A 20,326-nucleotide genomic window follows, 5' to 3' on the forward strand; every position below is an offset into this window, starting at 1 on the left:
ATTTATGGCTTTTGTGTTTTCTTGGGCAATTCTTTGATCAGCTGGAAATCCAAAAATCAATCCACAGTCTCTAGGTCCTCAGCTAAAGCAAAATATAGGTCAATGGCTAATGTTACTTGTGAATTGATTTGGCTTTTCTCCTTACTGCATGACTTACATGTCAAACATCCTGGTCATGCACATTTATTCCGTGATGACAAGGTTGTCCTACACATTGAAGCTAATTTGGTCTTTCATGAATGAACCAAACACATTGAAATCGATTGTCACCTGATCCGAGAATACATTGCAAGAGGCTGTCTTCAAACATTCCGTTTTATCATCAAATCAGCTTGCAGACATCTTTATCAAGGCCCTTTGTTCTTCATAGATTTTTCCATTTCTTTCTAACATAGGAGTGCATAATATTCAGTCTCCATCTGGAGGGGAAATATTAGTGTATGCCCTTTGTAAATAATTAGTTAGTTATAATAGCTTTCATAAATCTCACACATCACACCATTTTATTATCATTTACAATTATGTTATGTTTTTTTGTTAGCTTTTCTTGTATAAATATCATTGTACAGTTGACATATGGTGAATGACAACATTCAAACATTATTTTCTTCATCTTTTATTTTGTGATCATTGTCTTCTAATAGAAGAAGAAGAAGAAAAAAACAGAAGAAGGATTAACTTGAGAAAAAATTGAATCTTTTAGATTTAAAGATTCCATATTCTCTTCTTCAATTGAAAACAAATTGGTACAAATCTACTGCTAGAATTTGCAGTAATTTCATGTTTCTCGATCATTCTTCCCATTATCGTTCAAATTTGAATCTTTATGCCCACCCCATGTCTTTATCCTATCTTCCGCAAGGGATGCCTGCCATTTACACACAAAGTTATCCTTTAATGAACATATATACTAGCTAGATTTATAACATACACCCTTAATCATATCACCAAATTTGCTTTGTTTTGCAAACAATTCATAGTATACACTAAAAAAATATCATACCTCTTTATTCCAGTCAGTCTTATAGACCATGAAGAATAGAACACAAGTTTGTAGGATGGTCCCTGACAGCATTCCAGACCATATCCCCTGAAAATCATCCATCATAAAAATTATTAATCCATCAGTTATCACTTTCAATTTTTATTTTTCTCATATTTTATTATTTATTTCCTTATTTAATAATGATAATATTTCTGTAAATAAGCATTAGTGTTTTTCTTTTGTATTATAACATATCATATCACGTAAATGTACACAAGAAAATATTATTAAGTCTCTCTGTTTTATCTTCCTTCCTTTCTTATTTAAATCATTTCAATTACACGTCTACTTTTTTTTTCCACAACTTAAAGTGGGCCACAATGCAAAAGGTTAAAGCTCGATGATATGAATTTAGTCATGTGTCAATGTTGGCTGTTTTCTAGTTTCTAAAATACATGATGCACTTTTTTATGTGTCCCCTACTCCTGCTTTTTACTTTTTCGTTTGGCTTCTGTCAATGTAAAATAAAATTTGAGTTACCTTAATTAGGAACGAAAAACAAATGAAAAAGTAAATAATGGAAGAAAAATAACTCACCATGACACCCATGTCAAGCTTGTACCCCAAAATAAGCCCAAGAGGAATACCAAAAAGATAGTAACAAGCAACATTTACGTAAGCAACAACAGTTTGCCATCCTGCACCAATGGCAACCCCTGAAAGAACAGGTTGCACGTTATTGATGACAATGCAAAAGGCCAACATGGGTGTTAGCTCCACAACAAGCTCTTTCACTTCTGAATCATTTGAAAACAAGGAAGGGTACTGCTTCCTGAAGATGATTAGAACCAGCGACATTAAGAGACCAAGCACAAACGAAGTAATCACAGCAACCACAAGTGAAAATTTTGCCGTTCTTGGGTGACTTGCTCCCAATTCATTTGACACTCTCACGCTGCATAATTTTACGACTCAAATTAAGTTAAATGAAGGGTATAAGCTTTTTCAAATGAAGGTGAGTGTAACAATAACAAACCTTACGGCTGCGTTCATTCCAAAGGATACCATGATAGTCCACCCCAATATGTTTGTGCTGCAAATTCAATACCACAAGATGAGGCACATGTTTTTTTTTTATCAAATTAAAATAAGAGAGGACGCGAATTGGATCAATGGTAGAATTTGGCAATATTATTAAACTCAAAGCAGCTGGACTCTGTTTTTGCAACTATAATATAAACTTTCTCCTACTGAACCAGTTTCGGTCATACTACTATAAGTTTTACACAGTAATTGGTTTTTTTAGCATGTGTTCTTCATGTTTTATAAAATAATTTTGTCTCGTACAACACACAAAATAGTGGATGAGACCCACTAAAAGAGAGAGAGGAAAAAAAAATTAAGTCTCACCCACTTTTTATATGCAACATGAATAACATATTTTCTATCAATAAAATGTAGAAAAAATATTCAAAACAAATTTATATGAAACTTAATAAAATGATTGTTTTCGGGGAACTAAAGTAAAAATGTTGGCCTTCCAAGATGAAAGTGGGAGCAGGGTAAGTCAACCAAAAAAGAGGAAACCACGATTTGAAATGAAACTTTTGTATAAAAAAAGTCTGGATCTGGAACTTTACGATTGGGTCCAGTACTTGGAAAAGACTGGAGCACTAACTTTTCGATTGGGTCCAGAACTTGGAATGGCCAGCACATGGAAAATTCTGAAGTAGGAGCTTTTCGATTGGGTCCAGAACTTAGAAATATATGCAAAAGCCAGATTATTTTACACAAGAATAAATTAAACTCTCGATCATAGATATTTAAATATTTTAATTTATTAAATTTATAAATCGTTAAATATAAGTAGATGAATAATTAAGATCGAGTATAAAACTTTTACTTTTTACCATTTGATAAATGTAGATATAAAGGGGACAATAATAATTGACAAGGTGTTAAACGGTAAATAATATAAAGAATATATAAGTATATATATTTATGGGAGAGATTAATTTATATAACCGTAAATTTTAAACCTTATATATAATATTAATCATTTACTTTACTTATATTTAATGGTTCACATGAACTCTTATCTCTAACTCTTATCTCTAACAAATTAAAATAGTTATATGCAGCTCACCAAAAAAAATAGTTATATGAAAATAAAACAAAATGGTTTTAATAATGAGTGTAAGAATTTCATATCATTCTTATATTTTTTATATTCTAATACGCATTTTTTAAGTTCGATTTTAAAATTAAAAAAAATGTAACAATGGAATGAAAATATTGGTGTGTAAAGAAGACCATTCGGTTTGATATATTGCGATAAAAAAGATAGTAAATATTTGAAAAGTTAGTTTTGCTTGAAACTTTCTTTTAAGAGTCTTATTAAAAAAAAAAATTGGGTAGGTGAGTTATTAAATCTTGAATAGTAAGTGGATAGTTTTTATACAAAGACATAATATAATAAAAGTAGTGTACATAAAAATTTGTAGAAGCTCTACCTATCCCTATAATTTCTTTTGTAAAATTTGTCGTTTATAGAACTTTTAGAATTGATGATCCTTATACAAATAAATGGTGAATAGTAGTCATTACTCATTGCATAATGGACCCTATTCATCCATATGATTTGCATGATCACCTATCTAAAATTAATGCATAAATTTGACGTGTAGATAACACAATGCCACACAAATTTCAAGTGATGGCCAAATAGAGCTAGAGACTCTAAGCGCTTCGGCACGCTCGAACTTTCTACATCACGACCCATAACATTATTAAATTAAACTGGTGGTGCAAACATGCAGTAATTAATGGTTTTCGCCACGAATCACCAAGATCAATCAACACACAGTCAGAGTGACTCACCATATAGACAAAGCATCGACTGAAACTTCTGCATTCTTTAAATATCCAGCGAAGAGAATCAAAGCCATAAAATACCACACTTCAAGGCTGCACAGCATTTAAAATAAACTCTTGGTCAAACAAAATTATAAAAAAAAAAAAAAAAAATTATTAGTTGTACACGTGAAAAGCAAGGCGACACAATAAAAGTGAAAATAAATAAATAAATATTGCTTCAAGTAAGAAAATTTTTCTACTTAATTAGAGATCTCAAAAGATTCCACGGTGCTCTGAAAATATTTAATATGGTCCATGCTATCTATGATTCAGTAGTCCAAGTTAACAAAAAATTAGTATTTTCTGACTTGCTTACATGGAAGAGAGAGAAATTTTGTTTTTTTCTCTAAGTGGCAGCTCTTCAATGGAAGAAGTAAGTGTACCAAGACTACTATAAATAATCTCGAGTGAACTAATTGAATAATTGATAAATGGATATAGTGTGTGTGATTTAAAAGGATACAAGTTATGTCTTACACAAAGTATGACCGATCATATTTTGTGTAGATCTAAAAAGTTGTTTTTTTCACTTTACACGTCAGCGTCAGCGATGTGACTAGATAGAGAGAAAAAAAAAATAACTTTTCAAATTTACATAAAATATTACTGATCATACTGTGTAAAACACCTTAAAGGACACAAACTTATGTCATTTAAAAAGAATACTTCTTTTTCCCTTGATAAATTAATAAAATTAATGATGAATATATAAAAAATAAAAAATAAAAAATATGATCACCATAGCATAACAGCAGAAGCAAGTGAGAGACGAACGAAACCCCAAAGATTCTGAAAGGCTTGGAAGGAAAATCCAGTCCAGGCTTCACCACATGTCCCACTCAGTATATAAACAAGCTGAGCCACCACTATGAACCACCACGACGAGTTGAGCACCACCGCAGCACCCACCAATCCCCACCCTAGCTTCAGCATGAGCAACCAGCTGAACACCGTGTGCAGCACCAACGCCGCCAACGCTATCCACGCCATCGCCATGATCCTGCTCTGTGCTTGCAAGAACTTCTGTATGGGATAGTTCATCGCGTACGCAAACAACTGCGGCAGCATCCACAGTGCCAACACCCCCGCCGCCTCCGATATCGCCGCCGTTTGCCCTATCAGCTTCAGAAGCGGCTCCGCGAAGATGTATAGAAGACTCAGAAGCAAAGCGGTGACGTTTAGAATCACCCATGATCTTTGCATGTATATTCCAAGCATTTTTAGTTGCCCTGCTCCAAACGCTTGACCACATAGCGTTTCCAACGCGCTTCCCATCCCAAACTGCATTCAAACCAAGAAATTTAAAATAAAATAATAATAATAATAATAACATGAATCGAATATGTGATTAAAATTTATTTTTTTCACTCCGTTAAGAACCTCACCTAACACCTTGTCTTGTCTTGGGTTGGGTTGAGATGGTTCTTTATATGATATCAGAGCTTGTGATCATAAGGTCACGAGTTCGATCCTCACCGTCCCACACTTGTGGAATTAAATAAAAAAAATACAAAAGAAAGTAAACTAAAAATTAGGCTTATGCAATATTCAGACTTCAAGCTCCAAAAGGCTGTGAAAGGTGTGTTAGAGAATAATATAATTCATTAAGAACCTCACCTAACACCTTAAGGTTTTGGGTTGAGATAGTTCTTTTACCCTCCAAAGTACTAACTCAACCTATTAATTTGGTTTCAAATTTGAATCTCTCCCCTCGGACAAATCAAATCCAATGGTCTAACAACTCTTGAACGTGATGTTTAGATTAATCTGGTTTCGAGTTTGAGCCTCTTTGTCGGTTCCAAAAATTATTAATTGAACGAGCTAAATCCTAGAGGCTAACTGATTCAACACAACACTAGACTAACAGCTCCTAGACGTGATCTTTTGATTTATTGATTGATTAATAAAAAAAAATTGATTTCTTTCTCTTGTACGTGAGTTTGAGCTTACCGTGACGCCTAAGCAGAAGCCGGCGATGACCGAGTTCTCGACGGAGACCGCGGCGAGTTCGAGGGTGCCGATGTGGCCGGCGAAGACCTGAGTTATGGCGCCGAGGGAGTACTGGGAGATGGAGGTGAAGATGGCGGGTCCGGCTAGGTACCAGAGCTTTTTTGACTCTGTGAGGAACTCTCTTGCAAAGTCTCCGGCGCCGGTGATCGGAGGGATTTCATCGGATTCGACTGTGAATACAGCTGTTGCTGGTGGCGGGTTACGGTGGTCATGTTGGCGGTCTAGTGGTGTGAGAAGAGGGTGAGTGTTATCCTCCATCGGTCTACGTCCCACAGAACGAAAAGAAAATTCTCACACATATAAAGCATTGATTGTGCCCTGAGAAGAACAGTTTTTACTATAATAGGGATTTAATATGTATATTTATGGGGGAAATTATATTTTATAAATTCTTTATTTATAAAATCTTACACACTATATTATATACGAGTGACATACATAATGTAATTTGTAAATTTGTCAAAAAAAAAATTGTAAACGGATTTTTTTTCTATATTTATTAGTTAACTAATGACCTATGAATCTTGGCTAATAATAGCAATATTTTAATGACAAACAAACTATTTGATACTTTTTATTTAAAATTTTATGTTGCTAAATAATTTTTTTTATAATTTTGAATTTATTTTTCAACGTAAAATTTTATTTAATGATAAAATATATATAAATAAAAATTCTTCATATTTTTGATAATTTTGACGCAAAAATACTATAGTAAAGTTTGATTCGACTTGCTTAAAAAAAAAAAAAAAAGGTTTGATTCGACTTGGTGTGCCAGGTTAACATCACAGCAATATGTTAAACAAATTACTCTCGTGTGACATGCTTTTCTTTGAAAATTCAAATCAATTGTATGTTGCTTTTTGTTTTTGGAATGCAAATGGCAACTTTATCTCTAATATAATTTGTTAGATCAAGTATGCTCATGATATGCTCAAAAAACTAATTGAAACTTTTTATTTAATATTTTATTTATTTAATAAATTTTTTTGCTAATTTTATTAAATAACTTAAATTTACTTTCGACGTAAATTTTTATTTCATAATAAAAGAAATAAAAAATATTGTTAACATTTTTCATAATTTTTTTTTTTTTTGACAAAGGGAAAACTACTCTTATGTTGCATAAGAACAGTTTTATCTCCTACACACTCATCAAAAATTGTGACATTTATTTATTTTTTCTTTAAATGACGGGTCTCATCACATATATATGTGTCACAACATGAGAGAAGATTTCTCCTTGAACATAAGATTAAATTAACCCTTTAACAAATTGGAAGCCGGAAGCACTATTAGTAAAGTTTGATGTGATTTTGTGTCCACGTCAACCTTAAAGCAAGCAATATGTTAAAAATTCCATTTTCACGTCAACATATTCATTCGGGACAGCACATGTGTTAATTTGTTTTTTTTTATTACTCAATTTATTTAATGAAAAATTATTAATAAAGAAGCACGAGAATTTCTTGAAAATTCCTTCTTGTATACGTATTATATCAAGAATACTTATTGTATGCCCAAAGCCTTTTATAAGGTTAAATCAAATTATAAATCCTTACATTTGTTTTTATGAAAACTTTTTTTTTGGTAATATTTTTTTATAAAAACTTTAATTCAACATATTAATGTTATTATTGTGCTTATGTTGAAAGTTTTACAGTAACAAGTTCATCGAAAAACTATAATGATATATAAAACGGCAATCGCAACGTCTTATTAAAATACGTAAATAAAAAAAATCTAAATATTAACTCATTGCATATCCTATAGCTCGCGTATTAATTAAATTGTTCACTTGAATATAAATTAGGTTAATGTCCTTCTCGCTTTACCTCATCAATAGTTTCATTTTCGACACTACTTAGTCCTAATTTAGTTGTTAATCAAAGAATTTGAACGTACTAAATTAATTTAAAACCTTCAACATATTTATTGAGTAAAAACCAATTAATTTAGTTTGCAAGTATAAAACAAGAGCATACTTTCTTTAGAACTTGTTGTAGAAAAATATTTGTATAAAATTTTCAATATACATATATAAAAGTTATGAATAATTCATTCATGTGACGTAAGTTTTATATAAAACTTGATTTGTAAATAAAAATTGTTAATTATTTGGTGAGTTTGATATAATTTTTTCTTGACGACATGCAACTTTGCCTTCCCCAGTCCCATGTGTTCTAAGTTGATTTTTGTTTGTTTACTTATCAGGTTTTTTAGTTTGTATTTCCTAGGAATATAACGTAATCAGGTTTGAAAAATTCTCGTGTTTAATTTTGACAGTAAAAGAAAAAAAAAAATTATCCTTTTAGTTAAAATGATTATTTTTTATTTAATATTTAAATTAAAAAAAATTCAACTTTCTCCCACCATAATTTTTATTATGTAATCTCACCATAAAATACTATAATTTTGTTTAAAAAAAAAAAGGATATATTTTTCTTATGTTTTAGGAAAAAATTATCGTATGTTTAGAAATAAAAGTATAAGTGAGACCCACACAGATAAGAGGAGAGAAAAAAGAGTGGTGGGACCCAACTCCTTTTTGTGTGTAGAAAAGTTGTTTATCTCATATAAAATGAGATAAACATAACTAAAAAAAATACTATAATTTTAATTAAAATGACAAAAAAAAAATTCTTTAAAAAAACAAACACTAATTCTAAAAAAAATGAGAAAAAAGAAAAATGAACATGTGTGTCCAATATTATGATACGTACTATAAGCCCGTTTGGATGAACTTTTTTTCTTCAAAAGTTGTTTTTTTTAAGAAAAAAAATCACTTATCGAAAAAAGTCTGTTTGGATGTCTGCTTTAAAAAAAACATAAGTCATAAAAAAAGTCAAAAATCTACTTTTTCCAGAAGCTAAAAATTTTAGCTTTTAAAAAAAGCAGAAGTCAAAAGTCAAATATATTTTTCACAAATCAAATATTTTTAAAAAAATTTAAATAGCTATAACTTTTTTATAAAGTACTTTTAAAATAAGGAAATGATAAAAAAGACTTTTTTAAAAAGTCAATATAAACGCACCCTGTATGTTCACGTTGCTCTTATTTAGTCGTCGGCCCCTTCAGCTACAGTGATTTTGGGTCCCGTTGAATGAGCTTGTAAAAAAACAATACACTCCATGCAACCAGCCAATGAAATGGAGCAATAAATTGTGTTATCCGTATGTAGAAAAGAAAAAAAATAATTTTAATTCACTTGTCATTTTTTTAATTTTTTTTAATTGCAGATGTACGTTCGACTGCCGTGTAGAAGATGATCTCCTCATTGTGTAGTATTTTATGTGTATTGTGCATAAAATATGAATCAAATGCAACTTTCATTTAATTAACTTTTGCCAGCATGACCTACATCAATTTCGAAGCATTAATGTCAACAGTGATGGTCCCGATCAACCGCCCCGGTACCACTGCCACATGTTAGTTTGGGGGGTTGGGCGAGTTGATGAATCATTAATTAATGTCTTTGGATTATCGTTGGTAGTTTACTGACAAAATATTTTAGATTTTTAGTTTGATTTGGTTTAACTTCATCGTGAGTTAAAAAATAGTTAATCTGACTTAAATTAAAAAATACATTAGCATGTTACCTTAATTTGAACCATACGAATGACTAAGGTATCAATGAGGTCAACAATTCCGCTTGATTTTTGAAATACAATCGATTTGATTTTTCCATCAAAATTCGAAGCATTAAAATTCAACATTACTGGCCATATTGGATGACCCAGTTACAACATGTTATGCGCGAGGGCATATTGAATTAATGATGTCTACAGAGGTTGTTTGACCTTTTTTTAAATTAAACGATTTAATCTAAGCTTCTATGACTCAGAAAGAAGGCAATTGAAGCCTGTTTGACGTTTCTTTAAATCAAAAGTTACTTTTAAATTAAAATTTAATTAGACAATCTCAATTATTTAGGTGAATGCAAATATGATTAAAAAAAACAAACATTTTAAAAATGAATATTTTAAATGCAAAAATAGATTCTCGAATGAATAAAACTTTTTTATTAGAAGAAAGCTACATCCAAAAAGATGTACTAAAAAAGATTTGGATGCATCAAGTCACACTAATACACATGACCCTACTATTTCTCCATGACGTTTTCAGCATTTTGGAGAAGATGAGGAGATCGAATGATACATCAATCAGGGTAAAGCTTTTCCAAAAGTTTCTGAATTTTTTTCCTTCTATATTCATTATAAAAAATGATAAAAACTTTTATAAAGTATGTTTGGCTAAGTTTAAGGAGAAGAGGAAAAAAAAAAAAAAAAAACCCGCCAAATGGATACTTAGATTTACGCAAAATAAAAACAAAAGGAATCGAATGTATCTCTTGTGAATGTTTTCTTTGCAATTTTATTTCTATAATGCTTCTAAATTTTCAAGCCCAAAATGTTGTTGGAGAGGAATATATTTATAAAAAAGATTACTTGTAGGTGTAAAGTCCTTATAGGAATGAACGTATTTGTTAGGAGATAGGGTAAGTAGTTTTTCCTTTATCCCTTCGTAACATAATGATGAAATTATCCTTATCTCTTTAGTCTATCACTTGCTTTTATGTTGTTAAAATATGGGTTTATGGAATGGGTCAAAAACCCCTTCTTTCTAATTTCTAAAGAGGAATTATCTGCCATTAGAGAATTAATTATCTCATGTACAAATTTATATGTAAAATTTATATTTATTTTTTCATTATAAATATTCACAAATATTAATAGATCTCCAATTATTTAATGATTATAAATAATAGATAAACATAAAATTTACATATATTTAGATTGTGAAATTTACACATAAAAGAATCTTTATGTTTGGAAGCTAGAAAGCCGATAATAAAAACCAAAATATGATTCTTTTCTACATGCATGCATCCACACAGTTCCTTTTCGTTGTTTGTAATTAATTGTTTGTTTAATTTGATTATATCAAATTAATGGTGGTTCCGGATAGTTAAAGAGACAATCTAAATAAAGAATCCTATGAATGTAGTGGAAATTTTAAAAAAAATATAAATTCTCAGTTCGATGTTGGCAAATTTGACTTGAGGATAAGGTTATGAAAATGAAAGAGGAAGGAAAATAGACTGAAGATGCATGAGGTTATAATAAGGATGACATTAAACTTAAAATTGAGGTGTGAGAATTGAGAAAGGTTTCAGAGCATACGAGTTCAAAATGTAAAATAACAACGATGTACTTTTTAATTTAAATTTTACGTGCCAGAGGATCCACGACCGGCGGTGACCAAGTCGTATCACTATATATAATTTTTGGGATTTAATTTTATTATATTGGATAAGAATTAATTTTTTATGTTATGACTTAATTAGTGGAAGGTTACATATTTATTAAAAAAAAAGTACACACAATTCGAATGGTTATAACATGAAAAAATATTTCTCATGCAACACAATAAATGTTTTCCCCATAATATTTACATGTTTACAAGTATATGAAAGTGCTTAATAATTTAAAATATAACTAAAAATAAAAATGAGATAAATTTTAATATTACATGTCATATCTTTTTGTAATAATCAAACCATAACAATAATTCTTTTATAAAAAATGTATACTTTTTTAATAATTTTAATTATTATGAACTCATTTATTAGAAAAGTTCATTGCAAAATAATATGAAAATTTGCTTCTTTTTGTCAATTAATTTGTATGACCAGCAAGAAATTTTTTATTTATTTAATTTAATTTAAAACATTTTTTAACTTACAATTATTTTATTGTTTCGACCAGTTCTAATAACAAAACTTTTATCTTATTTTATTAGTAGATTTTTATTTATTCATGTTCTTGAATTAAATAAAGTGTGATATTTTGTTTATCTATTTATGGGTTTTATAAGAGTTATGTTGTAGGAAAAGTGATTGTGTTATGTTATAGAGATTCGTTTTGCGTGCCAGAGTTTTTTTTTTTTTTTTTGCTGCGGGCCCCACAAAATGTTGTGTGTGTAGGAAAATTTTTATGGTCATGTTAAATGATAGATGATAAACCCTCTATTTATTCATCCCACTACATAAACTATACTTTTCACTCAAAATTTCCCTTGTAGTGTACTCCACTACCCCTTGACTATAACGGTTCTTGCGGAAAACATTTGACTCTTGTGGTCCCTTGTTTGTATATGCAACACTTTCTCTTCTCTCATTATCGGAACCACCAGCCACCTAACCCTTTGTTCCAGTACAGGTACAACTACTATTTTTCTGAATATTCACTGATTAACATAATAAAAAAATTATTTTCAATTATAATAATTTTGTATCAGATTTATGGGATATGTTGTTCTATCTATTTTTTTATATCTATCTTATCTATCGGATATAAGAAAAAAGAAAGATAAGTAGAATAATTTATCTTTAGATTTATCTATTTCTTGGTAATAAGATTAAAATGTCCCAAAACTAAAGGTGGACATAGATAGACCAGAAAACTTTATTTTGTTTTTTACACCGGTTCAAAATTGGTTTCAAATCTATCCAATCAATTCAGATATGCGAATTAGTTTTGAACTGGTTTTCTAACCCATTCCACTTCGGCTTTCTAAAATAATTATTTTGATTGAGTGTAATTTTATAATAATTTATAACATCAATTCGATTTTTAAAAATTAATTAAAAAAAATACGGTTCAATTCAATTATTTTGCCATGCTCAACCTAGACCGGACAAAAACAATAAAGAAAAAATACGAAATGATAGTAGTTCAGTTAGCATTAAGAAATTGAGTAAGTGATATTCGATTTTTTTCAGTATTGTCTTTGAAAGAAATTTAAAATCTTGATCTTATAACATACCCGACTGACTGATCGGGGATGATAAAAATTGGTTAGAATATTTCAAAATAAATAAATAAAACGGTAGAAAACAGACAACCCGGTCATCACGCCACGCCTACCTCGCCTCTACCATCAATGTGGGATCTCTGCCTGCAGCACGCGAACAAAGTAGCCATCTATTCTGTCACAACTGACCACCCAACGTACCCCATTTGATGTAGCGCTACCATGCATTAAATCTCAAGTCCCACTCCCACCTTGTATGTTTCTATATTTGGGCCACAATCAAGTGTTTTTTTGACAAAAGAATAGGTCTCGTTTTAAATCCCCTCCCATGAATTCGGTCCAGTATTTGTGAAGTAGGTTGGTTCATTTGATTTTTCGGGCCTAGATGTGAAGGTTGAATGGTAGGTTTGGGTTTAGGTTGAATCAATTTTAGTCAAAATAGGAAACCAACATATAAAAAAGAAAAATGTAAATTAGGTATAAGAAGAGTAACATATGCTTAACCAAGTCCAGCAGGTTGTTAGATGCTGTACCGGTCTATGTCGCTGATTATACGATTCTTTGACTTTTATATTGTGGAGCTGTTTGGATGGATTTTAGGAAAAGAGTTTTTATATATTGTTTTTGGGTTATCTCCATCTCATTCAACATGATATAAATCAAATTCTTACACATAAATAATAAAAGTGAATTTTATTTTTATTTTTTTTCTCTAATTATTTGTGAGTCCCTCTTATAATTTTATTTAACTAATATAAAATAACTCATCTCCAACAACATAAGAAAATATTTCTCATTATTTTTAGGGTTAATATCTCTCATATTATAGAAGATAATTTTATCTCTTACACACATATAAAAGTGTATGGAGTCCATATTATTTTTTTCTCTCTTTTGGTCCTATTTCTCTCTCTCCTTTCTTCAAATAGTCTCGTATAAGCCACACATACTTTTATATATTTAGAAGATAAAATTATCTTCTAGAAATAATAATCTCATTATTTTTCCCCATAAGTCCGCGCTCATTCTAATATTTGAAAAGTAATTTTTAGTAAAAAGTAATATTTAGCTTTTACTCTTTTTTCTTCTAAACTAGGTATCTAAATACATAATAGATTGAGAAGAACTTAACAAAAAAAAAGCTTCTTAAAAAAATCATCCAAACATATAGCGTCGAATGCATCATTTCATGATACGACATTCATTTGCTTTGCCATAATAATCCACGTATTTAATTGCTTTCTTTTTCCTCTCGCCTTAACAAATCTGAAACTGTTAGGCGGGTTCAGGGGAAAGTCCGTGACGGGGGATCATCGCCAATAAGCTAAGGCTACACCAATCGTAGCAAGCGAGTTCATGGGTCTTTCCACTTATATACTCTTTACTTAACCCATTACCAACCAATGTGAGACTCATCACACTTGAATATCTCAAGAATCACTCCCTCAAGTGTGAAACTCAACATTGGTATGCTCTCCCTCAACCAAGTACCTAGGTCCAAAGTACTTCACCCGCCTACTAGCTAAACACATGGCTAGTTCGAGCCCAACCCGGCTCTGATACCACTGTCAGGCGGGTTCAGGCTTTTTCTGTCAGGCGGGTCTAGGAGGAAGCCCGTGGCGGGGAGCCACCACCAATGAGTTAAGCTACTCCAAGTACACCAAGTGGGTTCGACACCACATCTTAACCCAAAACCTTAAGGCATTGGGTTCATGGGTCCTTCCACTTATATACTCTTCACTTAGTCCATTACCAACCAATGTGGGACTCATCACACTTGAATACTCCAACAATCTCCCCCTCAAGTATGAAACCCACCATTGATTTGCTCCCCCTCAACTGAGTACTCCTGGCCCAAGTACTCAACCCGCCTCCTAGCCAATCACATGGCTAGCTCGAGCACAACCCGGCTCTGATACCACTGTCAGGCGGGTCTAGGAGAAAGCTCATGGCGGGGGACCACCACCAATGAGCTAAGCGGATCAAATACACCAAGTGGGTTTGACACCACATCTCAACCCAAAATCTTAAGGCATTGGGTTTATGGGTTCTTCCACTTATATACACTTCACTTAGTCCATTACCAACCAATGTGGGACTCATCACACTTGAATATCCCAACAGAAACCATTATCCACACCCTATGTGGATAGGGATGTGTATGGATCGCATCGAACCAGAATTTTTAAAAAACTGAACCGAAATAGTTTAAATGATTCAATTCGAAAGTGGTTCGGTTCGGTTCGAAACCGGTTCGGATCGACCATCTTTTGAAAAGAAAAAAATTTAAAATTTAAAAAATAAAGTTATAAAAATCAATTTGGTTCGGTTTGAAAATGGTTCAGTTCGGTTCGAAAATGGTTCGGTTCGGTTTGAAAATGGTTCGGTTCAGAAATGGTTCGGTTCTTAAACTGGTTCTAAAAATCGGTTCGGTTCATGAATTGATTTTTAAAAATTAGTTATTTTAAAGGCGGTTCGGTTCATGGTTCGGTTCAGTTTTTGGTTATTTTGCACACCCTTATCTGTGGATATGCCAAATCGATTTGGTTGAGTTAGTTTGCTGGTCTTGTGTCTCAAGAATTTTTCAATATGGACGGGGAAAGTTGGTTTAGACACAATATCACAAATTCCTTTCAGGTTAACAAATGGTCAAATTGGAAAGATGTGTTTTATGTAACCTGTTGGTTTCTTTGGCAATGGAAAAACCCATCTCTTCGTGATAACAAATTTTCCAAGCCTATTTCTATCTTGGTTTGGGCTTCTATCTCGCTTTCTCTTAATTTTCTCTTGTTTGCCATTGGCAGCAAACTCTTTGAATTTGCCTTCTCTAATCAGAACCTCAATAGGCCAAAATAATCTTCCTTAGTGTATCCTATGTCTTCATGGAATTCACACAATTCGATTTCATCAAGACTGCCTCTCTTCTTGGCCAGAGAAGGCTTGGTGATATTGACAAAACCAGTTTGGAAGACTTCCTTCAAGATGCGAGATCGAGATGTGTTGAGAGGTGTATAATTGTCGAATTTTTCAAACTTTTCTCTCTCCTTGAACCCCCTTTGGAAATCTCGCTTGAATTCATTGGTCGGAGGCTTTTCACTTGGACCTTCACGGGGTCATTTATAATCTTCGAAATCTATAAACTTCTCAGCGCTTGCACATAACTCTTTTATGGACTTTGGCCATTGCTTGGCCAAAGATATGGAAAATGGTCCATCTAGTAGACCATCAGTGATAAGATGTAAAGAAACTTGTGGGTCAAGATCTCTTACCAATAAGGCTTCGTCAAAAAATTTGTTAAGAAAATCTTGCAAGGTTTCTTTGGCACCTTGCTTCACAGTTTTTAATGCATGTGTAGGTTTGTATCGAGCTTTACTAGTTACAAATCTCATTTAGAATTGGTTGGCGAGATCTTCCCAATTGTTGGTCGAGTTTGGTGGCAGATCTGAATACCATCTTAGAGCAACTTCTTATAACGTAGTTGGGAAGAGACGACAACCTATAACATCAGGAACGTCCTGAGCCATCATATTCATTTGGAATTGCTCTAGATGTTCCTGGGGGCTCTTTTTCCATAACAATTTTTATATCCCTCAGATGAGAAGATCCATGATCTGTGTAGTAAAAGGATGAGCCACCTTTGATACTATTTTTGGATTCTGGTGGGAGTTTTGATCTGCATGATGATTCGCCTCATGGCTAACATGAGACGAATGATCCACCATATTTTGTTTTCCTTTTTTTGATGGACTAGAGTGAGTATTCTGGTCCATGATCATTTTCATCAGATTTTTCATTCTCGTCAGGCTGTTTTTCATGCTTAGCCTATGATTTTTTTAATTTTTGTAACTCTTTTTTATTCTTCGATCATTTGAGTCTGTTGTTGGAGGAGCTCCAAGAATTGTTGATTCGTTGGTGGATTATCTAGCTGAGGAGAAATTGGAGTTACAGAAGAGGCAGTTCTCTGGCGATATGTCTGTCCTCCCTTCTTTTTGCCTCTGGAAGTGTTATGAGATTTTGACATTTTGCTCCTGGTATCAACCATGTTTTTTATTTGTATGGAGTGGGAGTCGAAATTTATCGTTCCCCATAGACGGTGCCAATGATTGGTCCACCTCAAATTGGGCTGGGCCTAATCAACACACAATTGAGGTTGGAGGGTGTTGATGAAGAGAAGGAGAAAGGAAGCTTTTGTTGTCGAGATACTGGAATGCTTGGCGAGATGGTGAGATACCTTACGTGATGGTTGAACAACACTTTTGCGTATCAGGTCAATTTGAGAGTGACCAGGGTGCGGGGGTGGAGGGTTACCTACAAAGGCATTCTGATGCTCAAGTCAGTTCAGTATTCAAGGAGGTTTAAGTATTCAGAGAGAGATATCATATCTAGGTTAAAAGCCTCTGTATTTATAGTGCTTGAGCGCCTTGTTTTTTATTATCGTTCATAAGACGATGTTCACGTTTATTGGTGGAGAGGGGTGACTTCTCTCAGGCTATTCTTTGGTGGGTTAGCTTGTGTTCAATAGTAGATTCAATAGATATGGTGACAAGTAAGAGCTGCCATTCATTCACTGGTTTTTGGCGGTAGCAAACTTGTCTGAGCTGCTGATTTCGGTAATGATAATTCCTTTAAGGTTAAATTATGTTTGGCTTGCTGACCAAATTAGTGAGATCCCAAACTTTTTATGCGGGATGAGCTTGTCTTGGTGGCTATTTTACATGGGATTTCTAGACTCTTGGGCCTTTATAGGATTAGGCCTTTTATCCTGCATGTCCATATCACCTAATATAAAAAAATCTGGAAGCGATTTCATTAAATTTTTTTTAATGAACCTTATTTTTCTCTGGTCGCAATACTCTCCAGTATCACAACATGGATAAGAAATATTGAGAGCTGGTATATATGTATGCTAAATAAAATAATAATATTTTATTATGAAAAATTAATGAACAACAGGAGAGCGTAGTTGAATAAACAAGTGAAAAATATAAACAATTTATATATTAATAAAAAGAGAGAGGATTATATTTACACACTTTTTGTTTACAAACTACTCTATGAACTCTCAAAAGTACACTAGTTTACATTATGTACTTCTGGGTACATAATGTAATTTACAAAAATTTATAAAAAAAATTTATAAACAAATTCTTCCCCTATTAAAAATGAATAAATATTTTACTATTTGTTCTTCTAGAGTAATTTAATGTAAAGTAGTTATCTTTATGGTGGTAATGCACAATGATTAACATATTTTTCTTTCTAATATACATACGGGGCACAATTTTTGACATCACTCAAACTTTAAAATTTAACATCAAATCTTAACTTTTGATTTCTGCCAATCAATGATTATAATTTTGCCCAATCAATAATTATAATTTTGCCCAATCAAATTTATTAATTTTCAATAAGTGATAACCGTTGATTTTTGTCAATAAACATAACATGAAGTTGTTAATGCCATAAACATAACATGAATGATAGTGTGATTTAGGTGTTTAGCTGTATACTGGTTAAAAAATTTCCTTCTGAGCATTTTAGTATGTATTTCCCATCAATGAAGTTGCTTCTTTTTTAATTGGGACAAATAAATCTCATGTCGTAGGAATAGAGTTCTTCTTATGTTAGTGAGAGCTCAATTTCCGTGTTAATATTTTCTTTCATTTTCTTTTTCTTTTTTTAAACTAATGGGCCCACTTGATTGTATGTGTAGGAGAAAAGCTCCTATCATGTTGCACGAGAAAAATGCAACCCCTAAAATGGTGAAAACAATTTTTAGATGTTGTGTTGGTAATGTACTTGTTATGCTTTTCACAAATTTTATTATTATAATATTGGAAAGATGTTATCTATAAATTTCTTTTAAAAAGAAATAATTACGATGACACAATTAAACATTGTGTATTGTATAGTGCAATCTCTTACAATACATGCATTTGGTGAATGGAGCTAGCATATAGGCATGGCAAAAATGAGCCAATCCATCGGTTTGGCTCGTAATTCGGTTAAAATGAGTCGGGTTGGGTTAGGAAAAATGAGTTAGTAACTCGAGTCAGCCCGACTCGTTTCAGCTCGAAAAAAACTGAGCCAACCCACGGGTCAAACAGGTTGGCTCCGGGTTATGATTTTTTTTTAATATAAAAGTATAAAAATTAATGAAGGTAAAGTGGAAAGCTAAAACCTAAAATCTCAATTCCAAAGATCCAAATAAAAATACCCTGCAACTGCCAATAAGTCCAAAACCGTGTATTAAGGACCTTTTTTATAGTATGTGTGACAGTGTGAATGTGGTATCAACTGCCAATAAGTCCAAGTCCAAATATAAAAGAAATTTTCTATGGTTTATTTGTGTAATGTCTTTGTATTGAATGAATTAATAATTTAGGGAAAAAATTTAGAAGTTATAACATCAATGGATTTTTTTTTTCATTTTTTCGAGCCAACCCGCGAGCCAACCCTAACACGACTCGGGTCGGGTTGGGTTGAATTTTCTGGCTCGTTTATTTTTTAAGCCAACCTTATTTTCGGTTTAAACAAGAATTGGGTCGAGTTGAACCGAGTTGACCCGTTTTACCAACCCTACTGGTTATGGTAGTCATTTAGAAAGAGAGCTTATGTGAAACCTTCCCAATGGACAACTGGTAGCAATAAAACGAGCACAAAAAGAATCTATGCAGGGAGAACAAATGCTGGTTTATGAGTATGTTCCAAATGGAACTTTAAAGGATACTATCTCAGGTTATTAGGTGAGATCAAATGTGACATATTTATAACTCATTTTTCATTGTACATGATAACATGGATATGATCTATGCAGGGAAATCAGGAATTAGATTGGATTGGATCAGAAGGCTAAAAGTTGCACTTGGTGCTAGCCGAGGTTTGACTTATCTTCATGAACTTGCCGATCCTCCGATCATCATAGGGACATCAAATCAAATAATATTTTGCTGGATGAGTGCTTAAATGCCAAAGTTGCTGATTTTGGTCTCTCCAAGTCTATGGTTGATTGTGAAAAAGATCACATTACCACTCAAGTTAAAAAAGGAACAATGGATGAGTGCCTTTATGTATCTAGCTAGCTTTTTGTATCAAGAGCAGTTCAATTAGATAGCTTTTTGTATCTAGCTTTGTTTCAAATCTCTCTGTTACTCTCTCCTCTCTGTTTGCATCTCTCTCCAAAGCTGGTCTGTTATATGCATAGACAAAGAAAAAGAAAGAAAGAAAAAGAAAGAAAGAAAAAACTTGCAAAAAAACGGAAGTCACCTTATTCCTCACTGTTTTCAAGCTCAAAGGCCCCACAATCATCCTGCACTTAGTTAAGCTTGAAGGGTTGAATTTTTCATCCCAGCTATGGAACTAAATGTATCATTAGTCATCATGATCTCGGTTTAAATCGGATTTTTTGCCCCCGCTTCTGAAAATTACTAACTCTGCCTTTACTCCTACTTATATAAAAATATGCAGGACATGTGAAAATAAGAAAGAGAAAAAGAAAATATGAATCACATATATTTTTATACGTGTATAAGAGATAAAATTATCTTCTATAATATGATAAACATTAATTCTATTTTTTATATCACATTAATTCCAAAG

At 32.3% G+C, this 20,326-nt stretch overlaps 1 protein-coding gene and 1 pseudogene across 1 annotated transcript; one reads left to right on the forward strand and one right to left on the reverse strand.

Annotated features, from left to right (window-relative positions):
* Window positions 1–629: 629 nt before the first annotated feature.
* LOC133302733 (protein DETOXIFICATION 29-like) lies at window positions 630–6,222 on the reverse strand. The gene is made up of 7 exons (XM_061502546.1): window positions 5,852–6,222; window positions 4,641–5,182; window positions 3,866–3,952; window positions 2,022–2,078; window positions 1,583–1,940; window positions 1,004–1,090; window positions 630–868 (listed from the first exon to the last, which is right to left on the reverse strand). Exons 1-7 carry the CDS (start codon window positions 6,167–6,169, stop codon window positions 779–781), a joined length of 1,539 nt encoding a protein of 512 aa, XP_061358530.1. The 5' UTR covers window positions 6,170–6,222; the 3' UTR covers window positions 630–778.
* A 13,176-nt stretch (window positions 6,223–19,398) lies between these two features.
* Window positions 19,399–19,809, forward strand: LOC133302726 (leucine-rich repeat receptor protein kinase HPCA1-like; annotated as a pseudogene).
* Window positions 19,810–20,326: the final 517 nt, after the last annotated feature.

Source organism: Gastrolobium bilobum, unplaced genomic scaffold (genome assembly GCF_033153095.1).
Source record: "Gastrolobium bilobum isolate Gb01-03AN ecotype WA unplaced genomic scaffold, APGP_CSIRO_Gbil_v1 utg1285, whole genome shotgun sequence".
In the NCBI taxonomy this organism is placed as follows: domain Eukaryota; kingdom Viridiplantae; phylum Streptophyta; class Magnoliopsida; order Fabales; family Fabaceae; genus Gastrolobium; species Gastrolobium bilobum.